General features: G+C 49.8%; 1 protein-coding gene across 2 annotated transcripts in view; it reads left to right on the top strand.

The window, feature by feature from the left end:
• Positions 1-1,274: 1,274 nt before the first annotated feature.
• The window catches only part of LOC136049392 (discoidin domain-containing receptor 2-like), a 36,024-nt gene continuing 23,338 nt past the window's right edge, over positions 1,275-13,960 (top strand). Inside the window, exons 1-2 of one of the 2 annotated variants that reach the window (XM_065737652.1) lie at positions 1,275-1,438; positions 10,078-10,215. In XM_065737652.1, the coding sequence (XP_065593724.1) occupies positions 10,152-10,215 (64 nt within the window). In that variant the 5' untranslated portion in view covers positions 1,275-1,438; positions 10,078-10,151. Of the gene's footprint in view, positions 1,439-2,409; positions 2,429-10,077; positions 10,216-13,960 lie in introns of those variants that run through there. The other variant, XM_065737653.1, reaches the window with a different exon arrangement.

The raw sequence follows: 13,960 nt of genomic DNA, 5'->3' as shown, positions 1-13,960 counted from the left end.
AGCCCTAGTGACTGTCTCATCATCTAAGGCTGGGAATATACGGGAAAATTTCCCAAGGGGGAAAGGAAAAATGTAAATCACTTTCTCAGTACAGAGGTGAATTGTGTAGCTGAGACGGGGCAAGGAGGCAGGGAAGAAAACACAGCAAGGAAGCATCTGACTTGCCCATGTGACATGCATCTCAACTCAAAGCAGTATTTTCCAGTTCAGATCTGGTGTGGGCACATCATGGCTCATGTTTCTCTGCAGTGCAGAGCCCTCTTGCTTTCAGTCCTGCCTTTAGAGGTCTGATCACAAAGCAGCAGCAGCACACTTCGTGTGGCTCCGTTTCCCAAAGCATGACATCACAGGAGAGCCCCCTTCCCCTGGTGCTGTGCTGGTCCCCACTGTTCTGCAGACCTCAATCCTGGTCTCTCATGGAAGAGGACAGGGATGGGGATGCCGATGCTGTTCCTGGTGCTGGTTCCAAGCAGACCGTGGAGGAGCAGTGTAGGCCTTAGCTCTGCTTCTGCAGAGCCTCAGCAATGTCTCCTGCTGGTGACAGTCCTGTAGCGATCCCCCCAAGTGCTGCCTGGTATTGTTTGATATTTTCTCTTTCTTCCTGTATTTCTAAAAGGAAAGGAGGCATATGCAGAATCTGCAAGCCGTGCTGTGTGTGATGCCAGCCCAAGGGGAGCAGCAGGGCTGTGCTGCTGTGCTGACGGTGCCTCCTGCCCTCTGCTCACCACCCGGTTCTCCTTCCAGGACACACTACAGCAGCAATCCCCAGGTGACCGAGGAGCACTGTGGCTGCACTGACCCTGTCATCTGGATTTAATAAGTGATGAGTTACACCTTTACTTTCTACCTTCCCCCACGGACAGCCGAGGCTGGTGCAGGGCTGTGAGTGTGTCGCAGTGAGGCTGTATCTTTTCTTTATTCCTGTCTGTGTTAAACAAGAAGGTGCAAGCTGGTGGTGCAGGGCTGGGCCTGGCCTGCCTCTGAGACTACACGGGCCCTGCTTCCTGAGCAGGAGAGCTGCTTTATGTTGTGGTTTTACTAAATGAATTCAAAGCTTGGCCTTCCTCCAGGCAGAGCCCGGGCCGAGTGCCAGCGGAGCAGTCCTTGGGGAGAGAGAGCGCTGGAGCGAGGAGGGGCGGCGGAACAGGGAAGAGCAGAGGAATCTGAGCAGGCAGATCTGCCTCACAAACTGCTCCCTTCCCATCCGCTCGGTCGGGAGTTGCTATAGGAACTGCGCTGATAGAGGCAGGGCCATCTCTCGGGCCCATCCGTGTGTGCAGAGGGGAGGGAGCAGGGAGGAGTTACTCAAGTTTGAACATATCGTGCGTGCTGGTGGAAGGCTGCAAGGAATGTCGGAACGACAGCCTGGCTCGGGCGACGGGGCACAGAAGATGAGTTGTGGTCGTTCCCTGCGCTCGGCAACCCCCGAGCGAGGCAGGTAGGGCCTAAGGAAGGCAGCGGGGCCTCAGGCAGCGCTCTGCTCCCGGCCCATGGAGGCCCTTGGCCCCGCGCCGCTCCATCCCGAAGGGGCGGCAAGGCGAGCGTGCAGTCGGCACGGCGAGCTGTGGAGGTGGCGGGGCCAGGAGCTGAAGCTTTCGGCTGTGCTGGCAGAGCTCGCTCTCGGCCCCGCTTCCCTTCCATGGCTGCGGGGGGATTCGTGGAGCTGGCGTTGGGTTTACGAGCGGTTGCGCCCGCAGGAAGGGTTTGGGGGCACGGTGCCAGCCTCCCTGCCCCTCCTGATGGCACTTAGAGCTGCTTTGTGGCCCCGTCAATGTTCTTCGGACTCACCTAACACAGAAGTGCACAGGATGCTGCTCCTCTGCGTCCTTGCGAGGGTTAACTGGGGCTTTCCAGTAGCAGCCACTCCTGATAAGTGTGATTACTTCCCTGGTAAACCCCTTTTTTTTCAGGTGCTGGGAACTTTCCCAAACAGCCCTGTTCCCACCGGGAACCTTCCAGGGCTGCTCTCTGCTCCACGGGTTTTTATTTAATAGCTTGGCTGAAATTTCATCCGTTCTTTGTGTGTCGTGAAGGACAACGCGTTGGTGGGTTTCTATTTTTTTTTTTTTGCTTTTAAATAAGAAGTGGATAGTGTTGTTCTCTCTGCAAGAAGCTGCTTAAGACTGTGCAGAGCCGAAGCACAGCACAGGGAAAGCCAGGAGCCTGACCTGTAGCAGAGGGCTCTGTGCTCGTGTTAATTACAGGCTTGCTCATACCTGGCTGGGTGAGGGCCTGCAGCCAGCAAACCTCGTCTGCTGAGGGAAGTGCAGATGTTCACATTGTGCAGATCCACTTCCCTGAATGATTCCTGCGTTGCTTTGTGGAGTGCATCCCGGGGGCTCAGCGTGCGTGGTGTGCTGTGGGATTTCATTTCCTCAATTTTAATGCGCTGTTTTTAATTCCAGTCCGTTTTCAGTGTGGAAAAGAGGTAAATGGGATCCTCTCTTTTGTCGAGACATTGTCATTTCACATACTTTATTTTTCTTGCTATTTCTCATATTTCTCTCCTTGTTGCCTCAAACAATCCTGGGACTCTCAGCTTTTCCTATACGTCCTGCCTTCCCTAGTCTTACTACTTTGGCGAGCTTCTCTTTGTGGTCTGTCTTGAAGATTCCCCCAGGCTCTGCCACGCTGCCTTTCTGCGGCTGTGAAATGCTGCGGGAGCTTTCTCAGTGTCCTTGTGTTTTGCTTTGTTTATAAACAAAGCGTTTGGTTTGATTGCTTGAAATACATTGCGGTAAGCAGGGATGCTCTGAACTATCTGCAGTCGTGCTAGGTATTTTACTGGAGCATCGAGTTAATTAAAATTTCATCTCTGTGTGCAAGAAGTTCAACTTGATCTTTTCAAGCTGTACCAGTAAAAGCAAGCCCTGCAGAGCTGCCTGTAAATCCTCGCTGGCTCTCCGGGCTTGCAGCAGCAATTCAGCTCACCCCAAAGCATTGCCCCTCTCTGCACCCATCTTTGTGGGGCACTTCCCCAGTTAAACTTGCGGAGTGCTTTGTAGTAAACACAGCTCACAGAGCGGTGCGGAGCAGCTGCGTGCGGCCAGCCTTGTCCTGCTCTGCCCTCCGAAGAGTGAGCTGTGCTGTGCAGCTGCCTGCACCCATGGAGTGCAGTCGGTACTAACAACCTGTGCTTCTTGCTGCTGTTGGGAAAAGCTTTCTCCAGCTTGGTGTCTGTAAACACATGGTGCATAGGTAAATGTTTTGGGGTAAGATGACAGTGGAACTGTAATGAGGTCAGTGACAGGTGCACGTGATTTTCTGAATGAAGGGGTGTTTTACAGAATCCATAAGACACAGCACTTGGTAGCGCTCGCATTGCTGAGGTGCTCTGGTGGAGGCCGGGTTGCCAGCTGAACTAGTAGGAGTTCCAGCGTAGAGTTTGTTTTCCTTTCCAGTGAACCGTCTCTTAGTGCTTGGCTCCCACCCTCGTACAGCACAACCAGCTCAGGGCTGGATGCTCCACGCTGCTCTGCGCATTGTTTGCTCCCCTTCTGCTTTTGCAAAGAGACTGCTTGGCCTGGATGGCTTTTAAAAAGAGCAGTCTGCATGGAAGCGCTGGTTGGGAGCTGTGAGTGTGAGCTGGGTTTTCTGGGAGGGGGCAATTAACAGCAAAAGCTAATTACAACTGAAAGAAAAACCCACAAATACAGCTCAGGGCAGTGAGAATTACTCTGATATCTGTGTAGATGTGCATTGGCACATCACCCAGCTGGTGGGTGAAGCACTCTGATGTTGGTTTGGGAGGGCGGGCTCCAGGCACTCTCCTGAGTGCTGCTGGTGATGGTCTTTGCCACTGATATGAGCACTCCCTTCCCTTATAGCTGTGCTAAGATGTCACCATCCCAGTTTCCATTTGTCCGATCCATGTTTTGTTGATGAGATTGATTTACAGAGTGCCACCTGATAGCTCCCAAAAATAGAAGCCAGGGGGAGGATGATCTGTGCTGCACAACAGGGCTCCTGCTGTACCTCAGCCTTTGTGGGGCGAGCTCTGCTGCTCCCTGGTTCATCTTAGGGAAGACAGAGTGCAGTTGAAGCCCAGGAGCTGGAGGAGCCTCGGTCGGTCTGTGGAAGCTTTTAAGACCTTGCACTGCTGCTCTGAGCTTGGTGCTAACCCTGCTTGGAGCAGCAGGGGGTCAGTGCTCTCCCCAGGAGCTCTTCCAGCCCAGACAGCTCTGTGCCTCGGTAACCCGAGCTCCTTCTGAGTGCGAGTTTGAACACTGTTAAGTAAAAGGTTATGGTGGAGCCCCTTGAGAATGAGGAGGGAGGAAGGTGGTTTAGATTGAGTGCTCTTAATACTCCATCTGTCATCTGTGTGGTTAACGTGTCATATAAATGGTTGCTATGTGAGCCTCAGGGCGGGAGATGGTGGCTCTGGGAGGAACGCTGTGAGCTTGTAGTTGCTGTGCTTTAGAGATTGTTTAAGAAGAAAGAAGTAAACAGTCTCAAAAAAGAGGAGGAATTAAATCTGGAGAGAAATGCCAGAGTAAGGAATAGAGGAGAGCTGTATGTGTGCCACTGTGTGTCCTGGGTAGGAGGGAAGCTCTTGTAAGGCACAAAGTGATCCCTGTGCATGGACAAACAGCAGAGATGGTCAGAGCCTTCTGTTGATGCCCATCCGCCATTCTCCTGCCATCCTAGCACCACAGTATGGTGAACTGCATGTCCTTATCTCAGGCTCTACCACTCTTTTTCTTATTTTGGCCTGGTTAGCTCGATGGTTTGCATTGCACTTGTTCACTAATCCTTAAATCTGGTTTGTCAGTAAGAGCTCTGAGCAGTTTCCCACACTGAGGATGCCCCATTGCAGTGGAACCAGCCCACAGGCAAGAGGGAAATGCTGCTACATTTTGGGGTGTCCAACTTGCCCAGACTTCCACACCTCTCCCGGCTGCAGCTGAGGCTGCTGAGTGCTTGGGGCCATGAGCTGAGCCATCTCCAGGTGTTATATATCCACCACGTACAAGTGCATGAGATATGATTATTTTTTTTCCTAAAATCTTGCAGGAGTGAGGTGTTGCTTTCTTTCCCTTTACAGCGTTATCAGATATTGGGCTGTGCTCTGGAAGGGGCTCAGACCCCCACCAGCTTCTTGAGTGCCCCATCACCCACCTGGAGGGTGGTACACAAAGCATACCAGACCTCTGTGGTCTGCTGCTGCAGGCCCCTCTGTTGTGTCCCTATCCCTACCCCATGTGCTACTCGGAAACACTGTTGGTCACTGAATGACCCCCGTGCATTCTCTGCTAGTGGCACATCTCCAGATGCCACCTCAGGGATCATCCTGAAGCTTATTGCTGCTCACTTCTACTAAGGCCTCTGACCTCATGCATCTTGATGAACCCCAACCCCTAAAGTCTGGTTACTGTTACCCAGTGCTCTGTGGGGTCTGGCCCTGCTTTGTGTTCCCTGCTGCACTCCAGAAGCTGCCATGGGGTTCTGGTTTCCTTGGCCGTCCCCTGCATGAGGGGGGACCTCACTGGCCTGCCCAGCTCTCCTTTAGTATCCAGCGTGTTGGTCTTCAGTCTCCACAGTGCTTGGTCTGCCCTGGTCCCATCTGTTAGTCATGCGAAGACCTCTCCTTTTGTTACATCCAGTGCTGGCTGTGGAGACCGTGCTTATGGGAAAACTTGTTAATGGGGCTGCTGGCATCTGGTGAACCCCTGGTGCTGGGGTGGATGGCCTTCTCAGGCCAGGGGTCCTGATGTAGCTTGTGCTTTTTCCAATCTAATGGCAGCTGGCTTGGTTAGAAGATACTGCCTTTCCTTGCAGTGTCTGTGTGCTCTTATTGTGATGCCAGCTGAGTTGTGAAGCCAGAATCTTTATTATTGGTAAGTAGGAGCTTATTGGGAGGAGGCGGCTATGCATTGCTGTCAGCACGTTTAGTTTGGTCAGGACTGGGGCTGTGTGGGCTTGTGCATGCTCCAGAGGTGGACTGTTGGAACAGAAAAGCCCCACCACTGTTCTGGAGCCCATGAAATAGTAACCACACCTGCCAGCCTCTTTCTTCAGCCCTCAGACATTTCCCCAGTTAGTGGCTTTGCTGCTTCCTCCTTGAATGCCTTTAGGACCGCTGGGCTGTAACGTCCAGTCATCCTGACCATTCCTGAACCCCCTCTGAGGATATTTCAGTTCTGGATAGATCCTCTTGTTACACAGCATACATTTCTTCCACACCTATGAGCCTTGGCTACGACTATCTTGGCACAGTGCTGGGCATCTTTAATGGGATTCCTGCAACAAACCCAAAGGTCCCACTCCAAGGTAATGATCTGCAGAGGAACCAGTTAAAACAAATGGCTGTTTCAGTCGGGATCTAGAGAGGCTTGCAAACAAGCCAGACCTCCTGTAATGGATCTCTGGAGGGAGAATAGTGCCTGGAGGAGCTCCAAGTCCCACCTTCTTCATGTGAATCACTACAGAACAGCTCCCTCCTGTGCTCGCTGTGCTTGCAGGGCATGCAGGATGCTGGGGCATGGCGAGCCGTGTTGTTGGAGAGCTGGATTGGCTGTTCAGACATGATATCTGCTGGATATGTTGGGAAAACAGCTTCCCTCTCTTGAGTTTCTCAGTGAGTTTTTCAGCAACTAGATTTTTTTTCCACTCTCACAATGATTGTAACAGGATTTTATTCTCCTGCAGCCAGCTGTTAGCAATTAGCAACTTGATCCATTCAGGCCAAGGACAGAGTTTAACACTTTCTTGCCTCTGTGAGGATGTTGCTAATCCTGTTTTTGCTGGTTTTAGCTTGTGCTGTGGTGTTGGCACTCTCTGTGTACGTTCACAGGTCAGGAGGAGAGGCACCATAAACCAAGGGACTACAGTGCAGCTGAAAGAGCTATGAGGGAAAGCGAGTTGTCAGCACAGAAAAAAATCATTAGGAAGATGATTTCCAAGCAGTTTGTAGAGGCTTGTATTTTGTAGTGTATTCCAGTGTGCTCTAGCACACAGAAGTGTGCAGCTTGGAAATCAAATCTACTACCAGCTGAGATTTAGCCTCAACAGAAATCAACATCAGTAGTTGTTCAAACAGCAATTTCCAGGATGAAGAGCTCCAGAGTGGAGCTGAAGCTCCTCTAAATTGTGAGATGAATGAAAAAACATCCTGGTGCCTTTCTCATGGCACCAACAGCTGCAGTAGGGCCTTGAGAAGATGAGGAGCAATGCTGCTTGCTCTCAGATACACGCAGTGGTGGTCCAGGACCAGGAACTCTGTGTGCTTGAAAGAGAAAATTCAGTGCAGCCTGAACCCAGCTGCTGGCATCCCCACGTAGGGCTCATCTGCTGGAAATATTTCTTCACTGCTACGTACAAAGGTGAGGATTCTTCTCACTCAACTGTGGCCATCAGGGAGGGGTGAGGCTTGTCCAAGCCAGCTCTTTGTCCTCTGTCTGCTATCAGTGGTGAGGGACATTTGTCCTGCTAATTTTGTTTGCTCTCTGGGTAAGGGAATGGAAGCAGACGTCTCTAGGCCAAGTGCAGAGCCAGCTTGCATAGAGCTGCAGGCAGGTGAGCTCTACAGCCAGCTCTGAAACTTTCCTAGTCTTTCTTAGAGACCATGCTGGCCTCTATGGCTATATCTTGTGGTTTCAGCTTGCAGCCCTTAAGATGCACTGGGTTTGCGTGACCTACTGAGCTCCACATGCCCCTCAAGTCCTGGGAAGGGCCGGGTCTGTGGGATAGGTTGGGAGAAGCAACCTGTGTGCTGTCCCAGCCCATGCTGTTCTCCCACACTGGCTGCTAGCTCATAGCAGGAGCTGGAGTGCTGCTTGGGTGTTTCTGCATGCCTTCTCTTGCTCTCCTTAGTTCCTTCTTCCCTCTTGTTGCCTCTCACATACTCATCACTGTGTTCAGGTGGATATATGACAGTGTGGCTGGATAGATGGCTAGGTTTGAATAGGTTTGACTTAGGATGTGATCTTTAGGTAAAAGGTCTCCTATATGATGGTGTTTTTGTACCTGTTCAAATCAGGTAATTTTGGATGATGTTGCTATATTTGTTGCATGTCTTCTGTATTATATTGGAGGGATATTAGTGGTCATTGTGACTTGAAAGGGTGACAACCTTAGCACCACTCTCTTGTCAGAAGGCACAGTCCTTATGCTAAGACTTAGTACCTGTTGGTGCCTGTCTCAGACAGGGAGCCGAGGCATTTCAGTGCTTAAAATCATGTTTGGGATTGGTCTGATTTCTTTTCTTGCCTCAGCAGGGGACTCTTGTCCTTACCTAGCAGTAGGCAGTATCTGTTTCAGTGCTCTTTGGCTGTTAACCCTGGCTCACTTACAGAGGACCTTTCCGGAGTGTTGTGGTGGGAGCTGGCCTGTGTCTTCACAGCTGTCTCATCCTTTCCTGCTTGCCAGGCTGTCCTCATGCTCTGAGGGGGGTGGTGATGGTGTGGAGCATCTATGTACTTGTCCTCTGCCAGCTGAGGACTCCTGTACAGCTGGCAGCTGTTAAACCTCCAGCTGAGAGACCACCTAGGAGATGTCTCTGAAGTTGCTGTTCTCCTGCCAGGACCCCCTCAGGACCTGGCAGCTCTGTTACAGCATGGGGACACATGGGGGAAGGAGCATCCCCAGCCCAGGCTGTGCCCAACAGAGCTGCTCTGGGCTGTGCTCAGGGCACCCCACACTCCTCCAAGCAGCTCTCTGCTGTTTCCATCTCAGGAAGTGCCCTTGCAGTGGTGAGGTTTCTCCCTGTTGCTCATATTGTCATGTTGTGGGGCACAGCACCCATCATTAATTCCTCCTCCTGCACCACGTTTGGCTTTCCCAGCAAGGCCCTTCGGTTGGTTTTCAGGCTCAGAGCTGTTCTCTGTGATGGCATAAATCCAGCGAGGACAATGGCCAGTAGCAAATCCTTAGGAAGGAGAATAAAAACAGGGCAAGCCTCAGTGATTCTAACCCTGATTTAGCTCCTGGGCGTCTAGCAATGTGCAGCTGGGGGATTTCCTAAGCCAAAGGTTTTACCTTCAGAATTAGCAACCAGTGGTGCATCTTTGTGTTGAATAAAGCCAATTGTTTTGGTATCCATGGCAACTTCAGGCTGTGACTCGCCTGGCTTAATTATGCGGGGTAAGAAAAATAGTCTTTTGTTAGAAATCTCTGAGCTAATGGCATCTGATGCTCTGCCATTCCTAAACGTGTATGTGATCTGGCGTGGTGATGATCTCTTCCTTTCCTTAACAAATCCTAACATTCAGTTTTTGCCTTTTTAATACCACTCTGAGGATTCTTCAGCAAATACTCCTTGGCTATGACAACTTTTAATTTATTGGCTTGTTCTGTTTTCTTCTTTCTTAATGCTTAAGTATGAGACAGACCCTCTAACCTGCCTTCTCTTAAAGCAGTCTTTCAGGATGGGAACCTCTCAAGGCAGTTTGTAATGAATGTGGACACAAGGAATTAATGTAACCTCACTGATAACACCTTAAGGAACACGAGGTCACACTGTGTCTTTCCACTGAAATTGGCAGTGTAAGCCCTTTGCTATTTTCCTCATTTCCAAACAGGAAATTAAGTGTACTTGCATGTGTGAGTGCACATGCTCTCTTGGCAGCAGTGTGGACATGAAGGGAGAGATTATTTTCAGCCTGGTTTAGGTATCTATCTCCAGATTGTGTGACAAGTTTTGGGTATTTCGAGTAGGCAGTCGGTGTGGATAGAAGTGTGTATCTGGGTGGATCAGTGCTGCCTGGGGAGCCTGGCTGGGCCGTCCAGGTTGGCTGTAGCAGCAGCTTCTGTACTTGTTAATATAACGAGAAAAGCAGTTAACAAATGGAGTGATTACTTTCATTAGCTGTGTTTATGAGCAGTATTTGAGTATGTCTGCCTAGTAGGTTGAGCAGCTGAGCTGGATTACACTCTCAGCTCTAGAGATGAGACAGGTAGCCAGGCAGTATTAACCCATCAGTCAGTCCCTGGTCAGGAGATGGTTGGAGCAGGGCTGAGGTCAGGGTGCTTCTGAAGGCGTGAATTGCATTGAGGCAATGGCAGTGCAGCATGCTCACACAGCAGAATGGCTGTCCTGCCTTCGGAGGGCTCTCATCTTCTCTTTGCTTTGTGTTTCAGAAATGTAGATGGCAGCTGCTGCCTGTGAAGGATTCGTACCCATCTGAGCCTGCGCAGCGTCTCTGACTGCTACCATGATCTTCTGCATACTGCTGCTGGCCTTCCTGCCTGAGCCATCCGGCTCCGAAGTCAACCCTGGTAGGGAGCTGCCAGGCTGGGGGAGGGCTCCAATCTCCCACTTCCCATGTCTTTATTATCAGCCTTTCTTTGGCTTTCATGGTGAATGCATGTAAATGTAACAAATGGGTATGAACATCATTGCTAATATAGCCCATGATTCCCTGCCTCTGGACTGAAGTGGATGGTGTACTTTGGATGGTGTTGGTGTGCAACATCTGACTGTTCCAGGAGGGCTCAGGCATGTGGATTTGTTCCTTTCAATGCTTTCAGCAGGCCTGTGTGGAGCTCTGGTTCTCTCTTCGTTGCTTTGGCTGTGTGACCTGCATAGCAAACCTGGCTCTAGGCTGGCTCAGAGATGCTTTGCTCACTGTGGAATGCCAATTACCAGTTAGCAAAGCACAACCCACAGTTCTGCAGTCAGGAAGGGGCATTCTGGTGAGAGATGTGGAAGGAAACATTTAGTAAACCCTACCTGGCTGAAAGCTAGGCTAGAGGCAGGGGTACAAACCTATGAGACCACCCTGTGGAGGGAGTGACCTGTTATCCTGCAGCACTGAGCAAGTTACAAGTCTGAGAGATTAATAAGATAATGATCTGCAGTATATTGCAGAAATCACCATAATAAGGTGGCTTCTGCTGGAGACAGTCTGAAATAAATTAGTCTGATCTGTGTCCAGGTTGGCCCAAGGTGCAGTGAGCCAGCAGCCCTGCCCTGGAGGGGCTAGTTGTGTCTATGTTTGAAGCCCTGTGACTGTGTCTGGCTCTGACCCTGATGTCCCCTGTGGATGTTTGTAGCAGTTGGAGGTTGTGCTGCAGATGTGAAGTGAGGCCCACGGGGGAGCTCAGCAGGTATTTATATGCCTGCTCCCGATGCCCAGCTTTGAACAAAGGTTGCCAGCTGGTTCTGATTGTTTTCCCTGTACTTCCACTACATTTAACAATTGCATGCAGATCCCTTTTGGTGGTGGTAAGTACATAAATTACATGTGGGGAAAGGCTCTCCTCAGCACGGGACCTTGGCTGGAGGTTGGGCTGTGAGCACGAGGCTGTGGTACCACCCTCTGGCAGTAATTTCATCCAAGGAGAAATGTTTTTGCTAGTGTTTCTGAGTTCTGGCTGTGGCTTTCTTAGATCCCCTAGCTGTTCAGCTGCCTCTGTGCCAATGGCTGTGCCATTCCCACCCAGACACGTGGCCCAGCTGGTGCTCCTTGGATGTAATACCCACAGGCTGCCCTGGTTGCCTTCATCTGAGCTGCTCCAGGAGCAGTCTGAAACACCTCCAGAGCCTGGCTGCTGCACTGCTTGTAAGGAGTGCACGTGCCCCCTGAACCAAAGGGGCTGCTTTGTGGATGATGCCAGGCCTGTGTGGGGAGGATCCTTTGTTAGTCCTTTTGCCCAGCATCAGATGTTTGACCTCACTGTAACAGATGTGATGCTTTTCTCACCTTCTGTCTATTTGGCATGGGAGTGTGTCTTAGGGTGTATAATGAAGAATTAGGGAAGTCTGAGCAGGAGTCCTAAACAGAACCCAGGGGTGGGCTTTTTGCACAAGGGGACTTGATTTTTGGTGAGAGCTTTCTGCTGCTGGGAGTCCCAGCTGTATACAGTGCATTCCTCAGTGCCAGGGCTGCTCTGGTTTCCATTTGCTCTCTGTATGGCATTGTTGCTGGGAACGCTGTAAATCTTAAGCAGAGGTGTGAGCAGACAGGACTCCCACTGCAGAATCACAAAAAGCAGTCTCTGCTTTCAGGCGATCATTTTGCCTTTTTGGGAAGTCTTTAGATACTCATCCACAAATCAGCAGCATAATAACTTTCCATTGATAGGTTAGGTTGCAGTGGTCTGTGATGGGACAGGTGAGAGTTAAGTCACAAGGCTGGTTTGGTTTACTAAGCTTACTGTTCAGTGTCAGAACAGGTGTTTAGCTCTGCAGTGTTGCTTTCCCCCAGCTGCCTCTGCTGCTTCAGAGCTTTCTGAGTGAGTACTTGTGTGTGTCTGTTTGGTAGCCACTAGTGCTATTGCATTGGAGAGTGTGCCTAGCTGGTATCCGAGGCCACATGAACCTGTGGCTTTCATAGAGTGTTTAATACATTAAGGATGGATATGTTGATGTATTGCTTTTGAACTCAGCTACCTGATCCTCTGATGCCTCCTAGTTCTGGTATTTTGAGAGACATCAACTAGTTGTTCAGGATGTCAATAATCTTTGCCAGTGATCTCTTCTGTGATGAGGCTGTGGACCTCTCTTTGTGCATAATCTATGCTGCATTCTCTACATTTCTCTATAGGAAAAGGAAGTAAAGGCTGTATTCCATATCTGGCCATGAATACAGATGATTGTATAGTGATGTTTCCTGGTTTTTGCATACTTTGCCGTAGGACTGAGTTGTTTTTTGACTTCACTTGCTCTCAGCATTCAAGTGTTTGTAGAACAGTCTCCTGTCTCTATATCATAACCCACCTATCCCGAATTGCTGTTTCGGTCTTTGCTGTACTTATACACTGAAGTTGTTCTTGCACTTGCTGCCATTGAATTACTGTGCTGTTTTATTGCAGTCATACAATATCATGGGAACTTTCCTCTGATATCAATGGCATCTTTTTATATTAAATAGTCTTGTATCATCAGTAAATGTTGTCACCTCACCATTCATCTTCTCTACAAGGTTATTTAAGAATATATAGAGCAAAACTCATTCAGTGATACTGTGCCTAGTAAGAGCTGAAGCCAAACAGCTCTTGCTCCAGAGCTGTTGACATGACTTGTGCTGGCAGGTAGTTATTCAGTCTGTGTGTTCTGTCTGGTGGTAACAAGAAGTAGGTTTTGTGCTTCTGCCTTTTCCAGGATTTACCAATGACTGTTCTGCTTTTAATTGTTTCATAACAATCCTAAATAACTATATAACTCTTTTCAGTCTGCTGTTGATGTCAGTCTGACAAAAATATCGTAGTTGCCTGTTTGAATACTGAGCCTTAATGAATACATTAAGACTTGGAGTTTTCTGAAGCATCTCTAATATTCCAAGACATATTCAAAACATGACATCAGGGGGAAGAGCTTGGCCTGCTGTGTCTGCGCTGTCCGTGGTGTACTGGGCTGTGCTGAGCTTGCAGAGTCCTGTGGCTTCAGGCTGTTGTCTGCACTCCTGGGAGAGGCACCAAGTCTGAGCACGCTTACCTGGAGGGATACAGCGACAGACCAACGTGAGCGGTGTGGACGTGGCTCAATTTGTTCTGACCTACAGTGATGCAGCAGTACAGATGTTTCCATAAGCCAGAGTTGTGAGGTCATCTGTGACAGATATCCTTTAACTTCTCACTTATTATTGGGCTGGTGAGAATTGAATACATGTCAAGCACTCAAGTTATTCCAGAAGAAGCAGAATCTTTAACAAGGGCTTCCTTCTTATATTGTATAAAACTGTATCGTCAGTAAGGCTGGGAAAGACCTTTAAGATCACCATAGTGCAGTACCCATACACTATAGTGATCTTGTTGGAGCTCATCCTCTTGGCCTTAGCCTGTTGATCAGCCTGTCCAGATCCCTCTGCAGGGCCTTCCTCCCCTCAGGCAGATCCACCCTTCCTCCCAGCTTGGTATAGCCTGCAAACTTGTTGAGAGTGCACTCAATCAGTTCAGCAGTAAAGATGTTAAACAGGGCAGGCCCCAAACTGGCCCCTGAGGAGCACCACGTGTGACCTGCCACCAGCTGGATGTAACTCCATTCACCAGCATGCTCTGGGCTCGGCCATCCAGACACTTC

The sequence above is a fragment of the Cyrtonyx montezumae genome, unplaced genomic scaffold (assembly GCF_038088225.1).
Source record: "Cyrtonyx montezumae isolate F1298 unplaced genomic scaffold, pur_monq_1.0 scaffold_20, whole genome shotgun sequence".
NCBI lineage: Eukaryota > Metazoa > Chordata > Aves > Galliformes > Odontophoridae > Cyrtonyx > Cyrtonyx montezumae.
This window is presented reverse-complemented; position numbering and strand designations above follow the sequence as displayed.